Raw genomic sequence first — 16,477 nt, 5'->3', positions numbered from 1 at the left:
TCTCGTCCCAATCGCATTTTACAATCCAAAGATCTTGCATTAAAATTTTAGCTGTAACCGTTATCGGCGCGAGCCACCCCAAAGGATCAAATAAACGCGCGATGTTTGATAAAACAGTTCGTTTCGTCATTGCTTTAACCAGCTCTTCGAAATTTACAGCGACAAAACTGAATTCATCAGACGTTGGATTCCAACGAATACCTAGAGCTTTCACTAATTCGTCATCTGCGATGCTTTTTTGGTCAATGTTCTCATATTGCGAAGATTTCGTAGGCAACAAATCATTATGATTCGCGGCCCACTTGTCGAGTTCAATTCCTGCTGTACGTAACATATCGACTAGTTCTTGACGCGTTTTCAACGCATCAGAGAGATCATCTGCTCCGGCAAATATATCGTCTACATACGTATTAGAATTTAGGCAAGCAGCACCGAGTGGAAATCGAGCACCCTCATCGATTGCTACTTGCTGAAGTGTGCGAATCGCAAGGTAAGGAGCACATGCTGTGCCATAAGTCACTGTTGTGAGACGATAATCAACAGGGGGATCCGAATGACTAGGAGACCATACGATTCGTTGAAAATCTCTCTGTTCCGACGCAACATAAATCTGACGAAACATCTTAACAACATCGGTCGTGAATACGAACTGGTATCGACGCCAATTCAATAAAATTAGACATAAATCGCGTTGAAGAGCAGGGCCTTTCATAAGGAAATCGTTTGGACAACGTCCTCCTTTATTCTTCCGAGATGCGTCAAAAACAACCCGGATCTTTGATCGCACCACCGCATGATGCGGAAAATACCACGCCTTCGAGTTGTTAATTTCATTAAACGAGACGCGTTCCATGTGACCAAGATCCTCATAAACGCTCATAAACTTCCGATAAGCGATTGCTAAGTCAGGATCACGATCAAAACGTCGATGAATTGAAGCTAAACATTTCAAAGCCATAAATCGAGTCTCGACTCCGACTTCTGGAGGATCTGAATTGAAAGGCAGACGTACAACATAACGTCCATTGGTATCTCGAAAGTGTGTATCCCTAAACAATCTTTCGCAAGCATCATCTTTAGAATCAAGAGTCGCAATTATTGGTGGTAACTCTTCGAGGATCCAAAAACGTTGTAACGATATATCTAAGTCGTCTTCCCAAACACTGTGATACGCCTGAAGATGCTCAGAAGTTTCCGCCCGCCGTGAAATATCCGCGGACACTGTACCGGAAATTATCCAGCCTAACGCTGTATCTTGGGCAACTAAAGATGAATCAGAAAATCTTTTCAACCCTGACTTCAATAGCTGTCCGTAAACATCTGCGCCTAAAATAATATCTACAGAATCAGGAACATAGAACAATGGATCTGCCAAAGATAAATCAGCAAACATTCCAATATCAACTGGCATTTTCAAATTCGATAACGCACGCACAATACGCTGAGATTCGTCCGCAAGCAAACGCATTTCACCCGCAGACTCCCTTTTCATATGAGAAAGATTCATTAACGCTCGCAAATGACTGTAAACTATTAATCTAGGATTATGAAAACGCGCCTTCAAAGCCCGCCAAGTCGTCGCATAATTCGCGTTGGTAGTGGTAACATCCTTCACAAGATCCGCGGCAGAATCTTTCAAACAACTTTTAAGATATTGCAATTTCGTGGCGTCAGATAAACGCGGCGCATTATGAACTAGGGTAGTAAACAGATCGCAAAAATTCTCCCAATCCTCGTAACGACCCGCAAATGTCGGTAAATCTAATTTTGGTAACTTCGCGGGGCGTGTATCATCATTGATTACAGAAGCGGTATTTGAAGTTCCGGTATTACTTGAACTGCTGTCTAATTCTGACCTTGTGGTGAGAAGAAAATCAAGCGCGTCCTCGTATGTTGCTTGTAGACGAGCAAACACATTTTCCGTGATGTAGACATCGTTCAGGGCATCCTCTCGGACGACAATTTCTTCATGTGTGGCACGCGCCTTGCTCCAAATCTCAGTCAGTGAATTGACTCGTGATGAAATAATGTTTGAATTCAAACTATCGCGAGATCTCTCTCGCAATCGACTACTGGTCAATTCAATTTCCGCTGAGCGAGAATTCTGTAGCGCAATGAGCTTTCGTAACGACGTAGGAGCCATTGCAAAAGAAAACTTTGTTGTCAAATGCAACCAAAACTCTTATCTTCTCTTAACACGACTAAGCAAAAAATAAACTCGACCAAAAGAAATTCGTATCGTCAATGATATTTGAACAAAACACGAAAACTGAAAACAAATCGCCGATCGAAAAAAAAGAAATGTCACTTGAATATGCATCGCAACGTGAACATTGAATCATCGAAATGAAGACAGCCAACTAATATCGTATATAATTAACGACTCTTGCAATGACTCCTCAAACACACTCGACTTCACAATCGATTGAAAGTATCCAGTGAATATAACCATGCAATCCCGATAAACTCGAACATTGTTCCTCACCCGGAGCACCAAAATGTTTTTTCAATCATTTAAAAGACAGGATTCATAGAAGTTCAGATTAAACAATGTTCGAACTTATACTAGAATGAAATACACAATTTCCCGGTTGAACAAATTCTTGCTTCGGCATAAAAACCTCGACGGATTACGAGGAAAAGCCAAAGCAAGATGCAATAAATTTATTCTATTAAGCAACTACAAGAATTTCGCCGTACGAAAGCCCAGTATCAAATAGTGTTTAAATATAGATAACGAGGTTAGAAAATCGGCGTTTCAAGCAATTTACATGCTAAAGGACATTTTAGTCTAAAACTAAGAGAGCTCTCTTACCGTTAATACTCAAGTCTCTGCGCGTAGTGATCCACAGCAGAGTTCCACTGGAACTCTGCACAATTGCCGGCTGGCCCATAGGGCACTCCTCTGCCGGCAGCACTACGGCTAGCCTTGCAATCCGTCCCAGCTTCGGGATTCACTGGAAAGGAGCTTCAAAGCTGCCAATGCCCTTGGATCTGTGAGCCGGCCTGGGAGGATTCAAGTATTGCCGAACCGAGTGCGAAACCAAATCTCCTATTACCCGGGATCACTCGCGTGAGCATTCAAACCAAAAAAAAGCAACTCAATTTTCAATTACGAACTATCGCATGAAGGACCCGAGTCGACTCTCTCCTTCTGACAAGTAAATTCAACCTTTTTTCTCAACACACTCTTTCTTTGTTTGCGACCGTTTCCACAACAACGCCTGCTTGTCAATCGCGACCACCGTGAATCGCTCGCTAGACTCGCATATATATCTACATGACGCGATTATCGTCTTCCTTCGCGATGATACGATCGTCATTACAAAATCGCCGCGAACACTATCCTATCCTCTATCCTATCCTATCCTCTATCCTATCCTATCCTCTATCCTATCCTATCCTCTATCCTATCCTATCCTCTATCCTATCCTATCCTCTATCCTATCCTATCCTCTATCCTATCCTATCCTCTATCCTATCCTATCCTCTATCCTATCCTATCCTCTATCCTATCCTATCCTCTATCCTATCCTATCCTCTATCCTATCCTATCCTCTATCCTATCCTATCCTCTATCCTATCCTATCCTCTATCCTATCCTATCCTCTATCCTATCCTATCCTCTATACTATCCAATTCCCTATCCTATCCTCTATCGTCTCCTATCCTCTATCCTATCCAATCCCCTATCCTATCCTCTATCCTATCCTATCCGATCCTCTATGCTATCCTATCCTCTATAATATCGTATCCTCTATCATATCCTATCCTCTTTCCTATAATATCATCTATACTACCCTATCGTCTATCGTCTCCTATCCTCTATCCGATCCAATCCCCTATCCTACCCTCTATCCTATCCTATCCTCTATCCTATCCTATCCTATCCTCTATCATGTCCTATCCTCTATCCTATCCTATCCTATCCTATCCTCTATCGTATCCTATCCTCTATCCTATCCAATCCTATATCCTATCCTATCCGCTATACTATCCTACCCTCTATCCTCTAATACCCCCTATCCTATCCAATCCTCTATCCTATCCTCAATCCTATCCTCTATCCTCTATCCTATCCAATCCTATATCCTATCCTATCCGCTATACTATCCTACCCTCTATCCTCTAATACCCCCTATCCTATCCAATCCTCTATCCTATCCTCAATCCTATCCTCTATCCTCTATCCTATCCTCTATCCCATCCTATCCTCTATCCTATCCTATCCTCTATCCTATAATATCCTCTATCCTATACAATCCTCTATCCGATCCAATCCTCTATCCTATCCTCTATCCTATCCTCTATGCTATCCAATCCTATATCCTATCCTATCCGCTATCCTATCCAATCCTCTATCCTATCCTCTATCCTATCCTCTATCCTATCCTCTATCCTATCCTCTATCCTCTATCCTATCCTCTATCCCATCCTATCCTCTATCCTAACCTATCCTCTATCCTATCCTATCCTCTATACTATCCTATCCTCTGACCTATCCTATCCTCTATCCTATCCTATCCTCTATCGTCTCCAGTCCTCTATCCTATCCAATCACCTATCCTAACCTCTATCGCCTCCTATCCTCTATCCTATCCAATCCCCTACCCTATTCTCAGTCCTATCCTATCCTATTCTCTATACTATCCTATCCTCTATCCTATCCTATCCTCTATCGTATCCAATCCCCTATCCTATCCTATCCTCTATCCTATACAATCCTCTATCCGATCCAATCCTCTATCCTATCCTATCCTATCCTCTATCGTATCCTATCCTCTATCCTATCCAATCCTATATCCTATCCTATCCGCTATACTATCCTACCCTCTATCCTCTAATACCCCCTATCCTATCCAATCCTCTATCCTATCCTCAATCCTATCCTCTATCCTCTATCCTATCCTCTATCCCATCCTATCCTCTATCCTATCCTATCCTCTATCCTATAATATCCTCTATCCTATACAATCCTCTATCCGATCCAATCCTCTATCCTATCCTCTATCCTATCCTCTATGCTATCCAATCCTATATCCTATCCTATCCGCTATCCTATCCAATCCTCTATCCTATCCTCTATCCTATCCTCTATCCTATCCTCTATCCTATCCTCTATCCTATCCTCTATCCTCTATCCTATCCTCTATCCCATCCTATCCTCTATCCTAACCTATCCTCTATCCTATCCTATCCTCTGTCCTATCCTATCCTCTATCCTATCCTATCCTCTATCCTATAATATCCTCTATCCTATCCTACCCTCTATCCTATAATACCCCCTATCCTATCCAATCCTCTATCCTCTATCCTATCCTCTATCCTCTATCCTATCCTCTATCCCATCCTATCCTCTATCGTATCCTATCCTCTATCCTATCCTATCCTCTATCCTATCCTCTATCCTATCCTCTATCCTATCCTCTATCCTATCCTCTATCCTATCCTCTATCCTATCCTCTATCCTATCCTCTATCCTATCCTCTATCCTATCCTATCCTCTATCCTATCCTATCCTCTGTCCTATCCTATCCTCTATCCTATCCAATCACCTATCGTCTCCTATCCTCTATCGTATCCTATCCTCTATCCTATCCAATCCTATATCCTATCCTATCCGCTATCCTATCCTACCCTCTATCCTCTAATACCCCCTATCCTATCCAATCCTCTATCCTATCCTCAATCCTATCCTCTATCCTCTATCCTGTCCTCTATCCCATCCTATCCTCTATCCTATCCTACCCTCTATCCTATAATACCCCCTATCCTATCCTATCCTCTATCGTATCCTATCCTCTGTCCTATCCAATCCTATATCCTATCCTATCCGCTATACTATCCTACCCTCTATCCTCTAATACCCCCATTCTTATCCAATCCTCTATCCTATCCTCAATCCTATCCTCGATCCTCTATCCTATCCTCTATCCCATCGTATCCTCTATCCTATCCTATCCTCTATCCTATAATATGCTCTATCCTATACAATCCTCTATCCGATCCAATCCTCTATCCTATCCTCTATCCTATCCTCTATGCTATCCTGTCCTCTATCGTATCCTATCCTCTATCCTATCCAATCCTATATCCTATCCTATCCGCTATCCTATCCTACCCTCTATCCTATAATACCCCCTATCCTATCCTATCCACTATCCTATCCTATCCTCTGTCCTATCCTATCCTCTATCCTATCCTATCCTCTATCCTATAATATCCTCTATCCTATCCTACCCTCTATCCTATAATACCCCCTATCCTATCCAATCCTCTATCCTCTATCCTATCCTCTATCCCATCCTATCCTCTATCGTATCCTATCCTCTATCCTATCCTATCCTCTATCCTATCCTCTATCCTATCCTCTATCCTATCCTCTATCCTATCCTCTATCCTATCCTCTATCCTATCCTCTATCCTATCCTCTATCCTATCCTCTATCCTATCCTCTATCCTATCCTCTATCCTATCCTATCCTCTATCCTATCCTATCCTCTGTCCTATCCTATCCTCTATCCTATCCAATCACCTATCGTCTCCTATCCTCTATCGTATCCTATCCTCTATCCTATCCAATCCTATATCCTATCCTATCCGCTATCCTATCCTACCCTCTATCCTCTAATACCCCCTATCCTATCCAATCCTCTATCCTATCCTCAATCCTATCCTCTATCCTCTATCCTATCCTCTATCCCACCCTATCCTCTATCCTATCCTATCCTATCCTCTATCGTGTCCTATCCTCTATCCTATCCAATCCTCTATCCTATTCTACACTCTATCCTACCCTATCCTTCATCCTATCCTATCCTATCCTTCATCCTATCCTATCCTATCCTCTATCATATCCTATCCTCTATCCTATCATATCCTCTTTCCTATACAATCCTCTATCCGATCCAATCCTCTATCCTATCCTCTATCCTATCCCCTCCTCTATCCTATCCTATCCTCTTTCGTCTCCTGTCCTATATCCTATCCAATCACCTATCCTATCCTCTATCGTCTCCTATCCTCTATCCTATCCAATCCCCTATCCTATCCTATCCTCTATCCTATACAATCCTCTATCCGATCCAATCCTCTATCCTATCCTATCCTATCCTCTATCGTATCCTATCCTCTATCCTATCCAATCCTATATCCTATCCTATCCGCTATACTATCCTACCCTCTATCCTCTAATACCCCCTATCCTATCCAATCCTCTATCCTATCCTCAATCCTATCCTCTATCCTCTATCCTATCCTCTATCCCATCCTATCCTCTATCCTATCCTATCCTCTATCCTATAATATCCTCTATCCTATACAATCCTCTATCCGATCCAATCCTCTATCCTATCCTCTATCCTATCCTCTATGCTATCCAATCCTATATCCTATCCTATCCGCTATCCTATCCAATCCTCTATCCTATCCTCTATCCTATCCTCTATCCTATCCTCTATCCTATCCTCTATCCTATCCTCTATCCTATCCTCTATCCTATCCTATCCTCTATCCTATCCTATCCTCTGTCCTATCCTATCCTCTATCCTATCCAATCACCTATCGTCTCCTATCCTCTATCGTATCCTATCCTCTATCCTATCCAATCCTATATCCTATCCTATCCGCTATCCTATCCTACCCTCTATCCTCTAATACCCCCTATCCTATCCAATCCTCTATCCTATCCTCAATCCTATCCTCTATCCTCTATCCTATCCTCTATCCCACCCTATCCTCTATCCTATCCTATCCTATCCTCTATCGTGTCCTATCCTCTATCCTATCCAATCCTCTATCCTATTCTACACTCTATCCTACCCTATCCTTCATCCTATCCTATCCTATCCTTCATCCTATCCTATCCTATCCTCTATCATATCCTATCCTCTATCCTATCATATCCTCTTTCCTATACAATCCTCTATCCGATCCAATCCTCTATCCTATCCTCTATCCTATCCCCTCCTCTATCCTATCCTATCCTCTTTCGTCTCCTGTCCTATATCCTATCCAATCACCTATCCTATCCTCTATCGTCTCCTATCCTCTATCCTATCCAATCCCCTATCCTATCCTATCCTCTATCCTATACAATCCTCTATCCGATCCAATCCTCTATCCTATCCTATCCTATCCTCTATCGTATCCTATCCTCTATCCTATCCAATCCTATATCCTATCCTATCCGCTATACTATCCTACCCTCTATCCTCTAATACCCCCTATCCTATCCAATCCTCTATCCTATCCTCAATCCTATCCTCTATCCTCTATCCTATCCTCTATCCCATCCTATCCTCTATCCTATCCTATCCTCTATCCTATAATATCCTCTATCCTATACAATCCTCTATCCGATCCAATCCTCTATCCTATCCTCTATCCTATCCTCTATGCTATCCAATCCTATATCCTATCCTATCCGCTATCCTATCCAATCCTCTATCCTATCCTCTATCCTATCCTCTATCCTATCCTCTATCCTATCCTCTATCCTATCCTCTATCCTCTATCCTATCCTCTATCCCATCCTATCCTCTATCCTAACCTATCCTCTATCCTATCCTATCCTCTATACTATCCTATCCTCTGACCTATCCTATCCTCTATCCTATCCTATCCTCTATCGTCTCCAGTCCTCTATCCTATCCAATCACCTATCCTATCCTCTATCGCCTCCTATCCTCTATCCTATCCAATCCCCTACCCTATTCTCAGTCCTATCCTATCCTATTCTCTATACTATCCTATCCTCTGTCCTATCCTATCCTCAATCCTATCCTGTCCTCTATCCTATGTTATGCTCAACCCTATCCTATCCTCAATCATATCCTATACTCCATCCTATCCTATCCTCTATCATATCCTATCCTCTATCCTATAATATCCTCTATCCTATACAATCCTCTATCCGATCCAATCCTCTATCCTATCCTATCCTATCCTCTATCGTATCCTATCCTCTATCCTATCCTATCCTCTATCCTATCCGATCCTCTATCCTATCCTATCCTCTATCCTATCCTATCCTCTATCCTATCCTATCCTCTATCGTATCCTGTAACCGTTTTGTTCTTCTTCTTTGTTTTACTGCCGTGTCTTTATACGCGGTCGTCCCGACGCGTCCGAGCGATCTCGCCCGCTGTTTCGAGGTCCGTCGCAACACCCGTACACGCTGCCGATCTCTCGGGAGGCGCACACGAATGCCGACTCGTGCGAGGCTACGATCGCTCAGCCAACCCTGAGAAGATCATTGGCGATCACTTTGCAGCGGGTCAGAATGATCTCCGGTGATGGAGGAGCGACCTTGACCGCATCCAAACCTTGTCGTCGCGACTCCGCCGGACGAGTGGGGTCGTCGTAACACCCGTACACCAAGCCGAGGTTTCGGGGAGTATGCACGGATGTCGACTCGTACAAGACCTTAGCTCACCCGGCCAACCCTGAGGACTGCCCCGTCGTCACTATTCAGTGGGTTCAGGTAAACTCCGGTGTTGGTGGAATGAACCAGGCAATACGGAACCCGTCCCCGACCGGCCGCACCTCCACGCGAGGTCGTGGACGCATGCAGACCACGCGCACGCTGTCGCCTCCTCACGAGAAAAGCGCGTGAGAGAAAAACGTCTCGATGTTGAGTTTCCGATAGAGAAATGAGAGGCCTTCAGTTGCGCACAATACGATTGCGCACGTACACATTGCGCACATATCTTTTGGACACAGTACGATTGGACACAAGAAGAATTGGTCACGGTTCAATTGCGCACACGAAGAATCGGACACATCTCAATTGCGCATAAATAGAATTGGAAACATATTTATTGCCTACAGATAAAACTGGACACAAGCGAATTGCATTTACTACAGACTCTAAAAACCATTCATTTTAACACTTCAAATATTAATTAGTTTCGGTTAATTTTACAGATTCATCACAGGAAATCCTAAACATGGATTTGACACTTTACATCAAGCGCACATAATCCGAAATTAATCACGACATGGCCGCATTTCCATCACTGTCTAATATTAGTGTGCGCATTTCTATTTGTTCGCGATTCGCTTGCGTCCAGTTTTATCTGTGCGCAATAAATATGTTTCCAATTCTATTTGTGCGCAATTGAGATGTGTCCGATTTTTCGTGTGCGCAATTGAAACGTTTCCGATTCTTCTTGTGTCCAATCATACTGTGTCCAAAAGATATGTGCGCAATGTGTACGTGCGCAATCGTATTGTGCGCAACTGAGCGCCTCGCTAGAGAAATAGGGACGGTTACGACCCTAGTAAGATAAGGTTCGTGCCTCCAGGCACTGGAAGACGGAGAGGTTCAAACCAACTTTGAATCATTCGGAGACGAAGTTGGAGGTAGAAATAAGATATATTCTGGTGTTCGTTCTATGTACAATAACCGCAATATGAGGGTTGCTAGATCGATGCTGTTCGCAATTCGCGCCTAATCTATCGCGACTTCGTACAATCGTGCCATCGCGTAGGCAGTTACCCGAGCCCTGTCCTGGCTCCACGTCTGGGTCCCTTTCTTATAATTTCATCGTACGTTACTCACGTCACGCTGTCCCGGAGGTTACGCGTTCTTGTCGTGATTCTCCCGAACGAACGTGAGTCGTCGTAGCATACGAGCACTAGCTGATTACTCAGGAAAAGTGCCCGAATGACGACACGTACGAGGTGTCGGTCAAACAGCCGACCATGAGGATCGCCCCCGTCGTCACTATTCAGTGGGTTCGGAGACTATCCGGTGTCGGTGGAAAGACGTTAACCGTACTGACTCTGATTACCGTATCGCGAATTTCCCGAACAAACGTGAGTCGTCTTAGCATACGAGCACTCGCTGCTCACGCAGGAAAAGTGCCCGAATGACGACACGTACGAGGCGTCGGTCAGACAGCCGACCCTGAGGATCGCCTCCGTCGTCACCAGTCAGTGGGTTCGGAGGCGTTCCGGTATCGGTGGAAAGACTTTAACCGTACTACTCTGAACACCGCGTCGCGAATACCCGTATGGTTCTATCCTATCCTCTATCATATCCTATCCTCTGTCCTATCCTATCCTCTATCCTATCCTATACTCTATCCTATCCAATCCGCCATCCTATCCTCTATCCTATCCTATCCTCTATCCTATCCTATCCTCTATCCTATCCTATCCTCTATCCTATCCTATCCTCTATCCTATCCTATCATCTATCCTATCCTATCCTATCCTCTATCCTATCCTATCCTCTATCCGATCCAATCCCCTTTCCTATCGTCTACCCGATCCTATCCTCTATCCTATCCTATCCTCTATCCTATCCTATCCCCAATCCTATCCTATCCTCTATAAAATCGTATCCTCTATCCTATCCTATCCTCTATCCTATACTATTCTCTATCCTATCCTATCCCCTATCCTATACTATCCTCTATCGTATCCTATCCTCTATCCTATACTATCCTCTATCGTATCCTATCCTCTATCCGATCCTATCCTCTATCCTATCCTATCCTCTATCCTATCCTATCTTCTATCCTATCATATCCTCTATCCTATCCAATCCTATCCTCTACCCTATCCTATCCTCTATCCTATCCTATCCTCTACCCTATCCAATCCCCTATCCTATCCTCTATCCTATCCTATCCTCTACCCTATCCAATCCCCTATCCTATCCTCTATCTGATCCTATCCTCTATCCTATCCTATCCTCTATCCTATAATATCATCTATTCTATACTATTCTCTATCCTATCTTATCCTTTATTATATACTATCCTCTATCGTCTCCTATCTTCTATCCTATCCAATCCCCTATCCAATCCTGTATCCTATCCTATCAACTATAATATGGTATCCTCTTTCCTATCCTCTATCCTATACTATCATCTAACCTATCCTATTCTCTATCCTATCCTCTATCGTCTGTTCTATCCTATCCTATCCACTATCCTATCCTATCCTTAATCCTCTCCTACCCTCTATCCTATCCTATCCTCTATAGTATCCTATACTCTACCCTATCCTATCCTTTATCCTATCCTATCCTCTATACTACCCAATCCCCTATCCTATCCTCTATCCGATCCTATCATCTATCCTATCCAATCCACTATCCGATCCTATCCTCTATCCTATCCTATCCTCTATAATATCGTATCCTCTATCCTATCCTATCCTCTATCCTATACTATTCTCTATCCTATCCTATCCTCTATCCTATACTATCCTCTATCGTATCCTATCCTCTATCCGATCCTATGCTCTACCCTATCCTATCCTTTATCCTATCCTATCCTCTATACTACCCAATCCCCTATCCTATCCTCTATCCGATCCTATCCTCTATCCTATCCAATCCTCTATCCGATCCTATCCTCTATCCTATCCTATCCTCTATAATATCGTATCCTCTATCCTATCCTATTCTCTATCCTATCCTCTACCCTATCCTATCCTCCATCCTATCCTATCCTCAACCCTATCCTATCCTCTACCCTATCCTGTCCTCTATCCTATAATATAATTCGATCCTATACTATTCTCTAACCTATCCTATCCTCTATCCTATACTATCCTCTATCGTATCCTATCCTCTATCCGATCCTATCCTCTATCCTATAATATCCTCTATCCTATCCTATTCTGTATCCTATACTCTACCCTATCCTATCCTCTATCCTATCGTATCCTCTATCCTATCTTATCCTCTATCCTATCCCATTCTCTATCCTATCTTCTACCCTATCCTATCCTCTATCCTATCGTGTCCTCTATCCTATCCAATCCCCTATACTATCCAATCATCTACCCTATCTTATACTCTATCCTATCCTATCCTCTACCCTATCCCATCCTCTATCCTATCCTATCCGCTATCCGATCCTATCCTCCATCCTTCCCTATCCTATCCAATCCCCTATCCTATCCTCTATCCGATCCTATCCTCTATCCTATCCTATCCTCTATCCTATCCTATACTTCTACCCTATCCTATCCTCCATCCTATAATATCATCTATCGTATCCTATTCTCTATCCTAACCTCTATCGTCTGCTCTATCCTATCCTATCCACTATCCTATCCTATCCTCAATCCTATCCTATCCTGTATCCTATACTATCATCTATCCTATCCTATCGTATACAATTCCCTATCCTATCCACTATCCTATCCTATCCTCAATCCTTTTTTTTTTTTTTTTTTTTTATCGTGAGGAAATGTTTTATACATACCCCGACTCCCTGGGGGAAGCCGGGGTTATGTGGGATTCTCTCCGTGGGGCGGAGCCCCCGGAGACTACCCACTAAAACCTCACGCCCACCTAAGCTACATGGGAGGTGCCTGGATCACGCGAGTACTCCACAGGACACCTCCCAGCTAATACATGCCACCCCGGGGGAGGGGGTTAGCCTCCCCCACTGCCTACGCTATAAGACCCCGGGCGGAGGGACCCGCCCGGTGTCCCCATCCCTGGAGCCTTCGGATTGGGCTTCCCGAGCCCCAGCTCGGTCCACCCACAGCTCCCGGAGTCCTCGTGCCCCGCTCGGGGCCGGTGTCCCGAAGGAACCGGCCCCGGCCGAGGCAAGAAGACGCCGCCACCGGAAGGAAGGGCCGTCGGAGGCGCGATCCGGCACGCCCCGACCCTTCCTTTCCCCAAAAACCCCCCACGGTCCCCCTCCCCTATCGGGGGGAGGGGGGACCGACACCCCCCACTAACCGGGAAACTATCCCGGGGGGTGTCGGCCAATCACGGGGGGAGCTACGCTCCCCCCCGGGGGCCCGGGTCAGCTCGCACCCCGGGCCCCCAAATTCAGCGCCCCCACAGGTGGGGGCGAAACAGGGCGCGGGGATACTCCCCGCGCCAAACCCCCTCCGCCCCCCACTCCCGGGGGCAATGGTTGACTCGGGGGAGACCCCCGCGCCCTCCCATCCCTCACCGCCCCCCTCGTGGGGGGCACACGCCGGCGCGGGGGTCGTCCCCGCGCCCACACCCTCCTCGCGGAGCCCGGGTCCCGTTCCCGGGCCCGCTCGGCGGCCTCCTTCTGCTTGATAACGTCCTCGCAGAAGGAGGCCACCGCATTCCACGACCCCACGCTGTCGACCATGTGGTCGACCACGGTCGGCAGCGCGAGGTCCCACCCGCCCACTGCGGCTCGCAGGACACGGCGCGGCCCGGCCCAAGCAGGGCACTCCTCCAGAGTGTGCCGCGCCGTGTCGACATCTTCGCCGCAGTGGTGGCACTGCGCCGTCGGCTCCCGCCCCATTCTGTGCAGGTACTCTCCAAAACAGCCATGGCCGGAGAGCACCTGCGTGAGGCGGAAGGTCAACCTTCCCCGCCTCCCGCACCATATAAGAAATATGGGCAGGAGGGCCCGGACAATCGGACGTGTGGAGGGCGCCAACATCGCCCTCCACTCCGAAAAAGCTTCCGTCCGGGCCTGGCGATTCTGGCCCTCGAGCTCCTCCTCCTCCTCGCGCGTGAGTTCCACCCCCGGCGGGCGGCGGAAGGAGCGGGCGATGTGGTATAGCTTCGCCCGCTCCGCCGCCACCACAGTGAAGGGTGGAATCACGGCGAGGAGTCCCGCCGCCTCGGTGGAGATGGTGCGGTACCCCCGTATGACCCGCAAGGCCAGCCGCCGCCGCACTCTCTCGAAGAGTTTGCGGCTAGGCGTGCTGGCCTCGAGCGAGCGGTGCCATACGGGGGCCCCATACAGGGCTATAGACCGCACCACCTCCACATATAGGCGGCGTACATTCAAATCCGGCCCCCCGACATTCGGCAGCAGCCGCGCCAATGCGGCTGCCGTCTTCTCTAGTCGGGGGGCGAGGAGCTCGAAGTGTCCATCGAATCGCCAGCGGCCGTCTATGATCAGGCCCAGGTACCTCATCCTGGGCCCGATCGCGACGGAGGTTTCAGCGACGCGAATCCACAGGTCCCGACCACGGGGTGGCCGCGGCGACCGAGACGATCCGTATAACCAGATCGCCTCGGTCTTTGCGGCGGCCACCGTCAGACCCATTCTGCGGATTCGCCCGACCACGCAGTCCAGGGCGGCCTCAGCAAGGTGCCTGGTCCTCCTCCAGTCCTCCCCCTCGGCATAAACCAGGGTGTCATCTGCATAACAGATGACACCCGTATCCGGGGGGAGGACAACCCGCAGCACCGCGTCATACGCTAGGTTCCACAGGAGTGGCCCAAGGACCGACCCCTGTGGAACCCCGCGGTGCGTCTCCCTCGTATAAACCATGCCATACCGGCCGGTGAACACCACCTCCCTGTCGCGGAGATAGTCGCCGACCACCTCCCGGAGATAAGGGGGCACCTGGAAATGGTCCAGGGCCCCCATTATCTCCGACCAGGGCAGGGTGTTGAAAGCGTTGGATATGTCCAACGAAACAGCCATCAACACCCCGCCCCGAGCGACAGCCCTTTCCCGGAGGAGGCGCAGACGCTCTAATGCGTCTATTGTAGAGCGCCCCCTCCGGAATCCATACTGGCTGTCGCTCAGGTCGGGACCACCCCGCGACAGGTGCTCGACGAGGCGGGCGGCAATTATTCTTTCGAATAGCTTGCCCGCCTCGTCGAGTAAACATACCGGCCGGTATGCAGAGGGAGACTCTGCGGGTTTCCCCTCCTTGTGGAGGAGAACCAGGCACGCTTGCTTCCAAACAGTGGGGAAGACTCCCCGGCGCAGGCTCGCGTCCATGACGCTCCTGAACGCCGGGGCGAGGACCTCTATGGCTAAGACCATTACGCTCCCGGGAACCCCATCGGGGCCAGGGGCCTTCTTGCCCCCGGCCCGGAGCTCCCGGACGGCCCGGTCAAGCTCCAGCTCGGTGACCCGGAACTCGTCCGACCATCCCATGGTCGGACCTGGGGCGCGTACCCACCTCCCCTCCTCCGCGAGGGGGAAGAGGGTATCGATAACGCGCCCCAGAAGTTCCGGGTCCAACCTCTCCGTGACAGGGGACGCCCGGGGGCGGAGCTTCCCAAGCACCGCCTTATATGGGCGTCCCCACGGATCGTCACGGAGGGTGAGCAGGAGCTCGTCCCAGGCCCTGGCCTTAGCTGCGGCAATAGCTCGCTTGAGGGCCACGGCCGCCGATCTGTACTCCCTGTACAGCTCGGCGACCCTCGGCTCCGCGTCGCCGCCCAGGAAATGGCGGCGACGGGCGCGGGTGTACTGGCGGCGGGCACGGCCGGCCGAACAACGGAGTTCGGCCAGCTCGCCCGACCACCAGTAAACGGTCTTTCTCGGGGGCTGAGCCTGGACCCGGGGCATCGCCACGTCACAAATCATTTGTAACGTGTCCCGAATCCAGGCCGCCCCCTCATTCACCCCGCGCTCCCTGGCCGAAGGCCAGGCGGAGCCGATAATCACGGACCTCAACAGGTCCCCGTCTAGTCGCTTCAGCGCCCATCTTGGCGCTGAAGGGGTGCCACGTCGGAGGGGCGTGTCCAACGGCGGGTCCGAGACCA

At 47.9% G+C, this 16,477-nt stretch overlaps 1 protein-coding gene across 1 annotated transcript in view; it reads right to left on the bottom strand.

The window, feature by feature from the left end:
• Window positions 1-900: 900 nt before the first annotated feature.
• Window positions 901-16,477, bottom strand: part of LOC143363862 (uncharacterized) — a 136,358-nt gene continuing 120,781 nt past the window's right edge. The window contains exons 5-6 of the mRNA XM_076804390.1: window positions 1,013-1,368; window positions 901-939 (exon numbers count right to left, since the gene is read on the bottom strand). Coding sequence (XP_076660505.1) covers window positions 901-939; window positions 1,013-1,368 — 395 coding nt within the window. The remainder of the gene's footprint in view (window positions 940-1,012; window positions 1,369-16,477) is intronic.

This window comes from Halictus rubicundus, unplaced genomic scaffold, assembly GCF_050948215.1.
Source record: "Halictus rubicundus isolate RS-2024b unplaced genomic scaffold, iyHalRubi1_principal scaffold0158, whole genome shotgun sequence".
Lineage (NCBI taxonomy): Eukaryota > Metazoa > Arthropoda > Insecta > Hymenoptera > Halictidae > Halictus > Halictus rubicundus.
The sequence above is the reverse complement of the archived record's forward strand: the minus strand, read 5'-3'. Positions and strand labels throughout refer to the sequence as shown.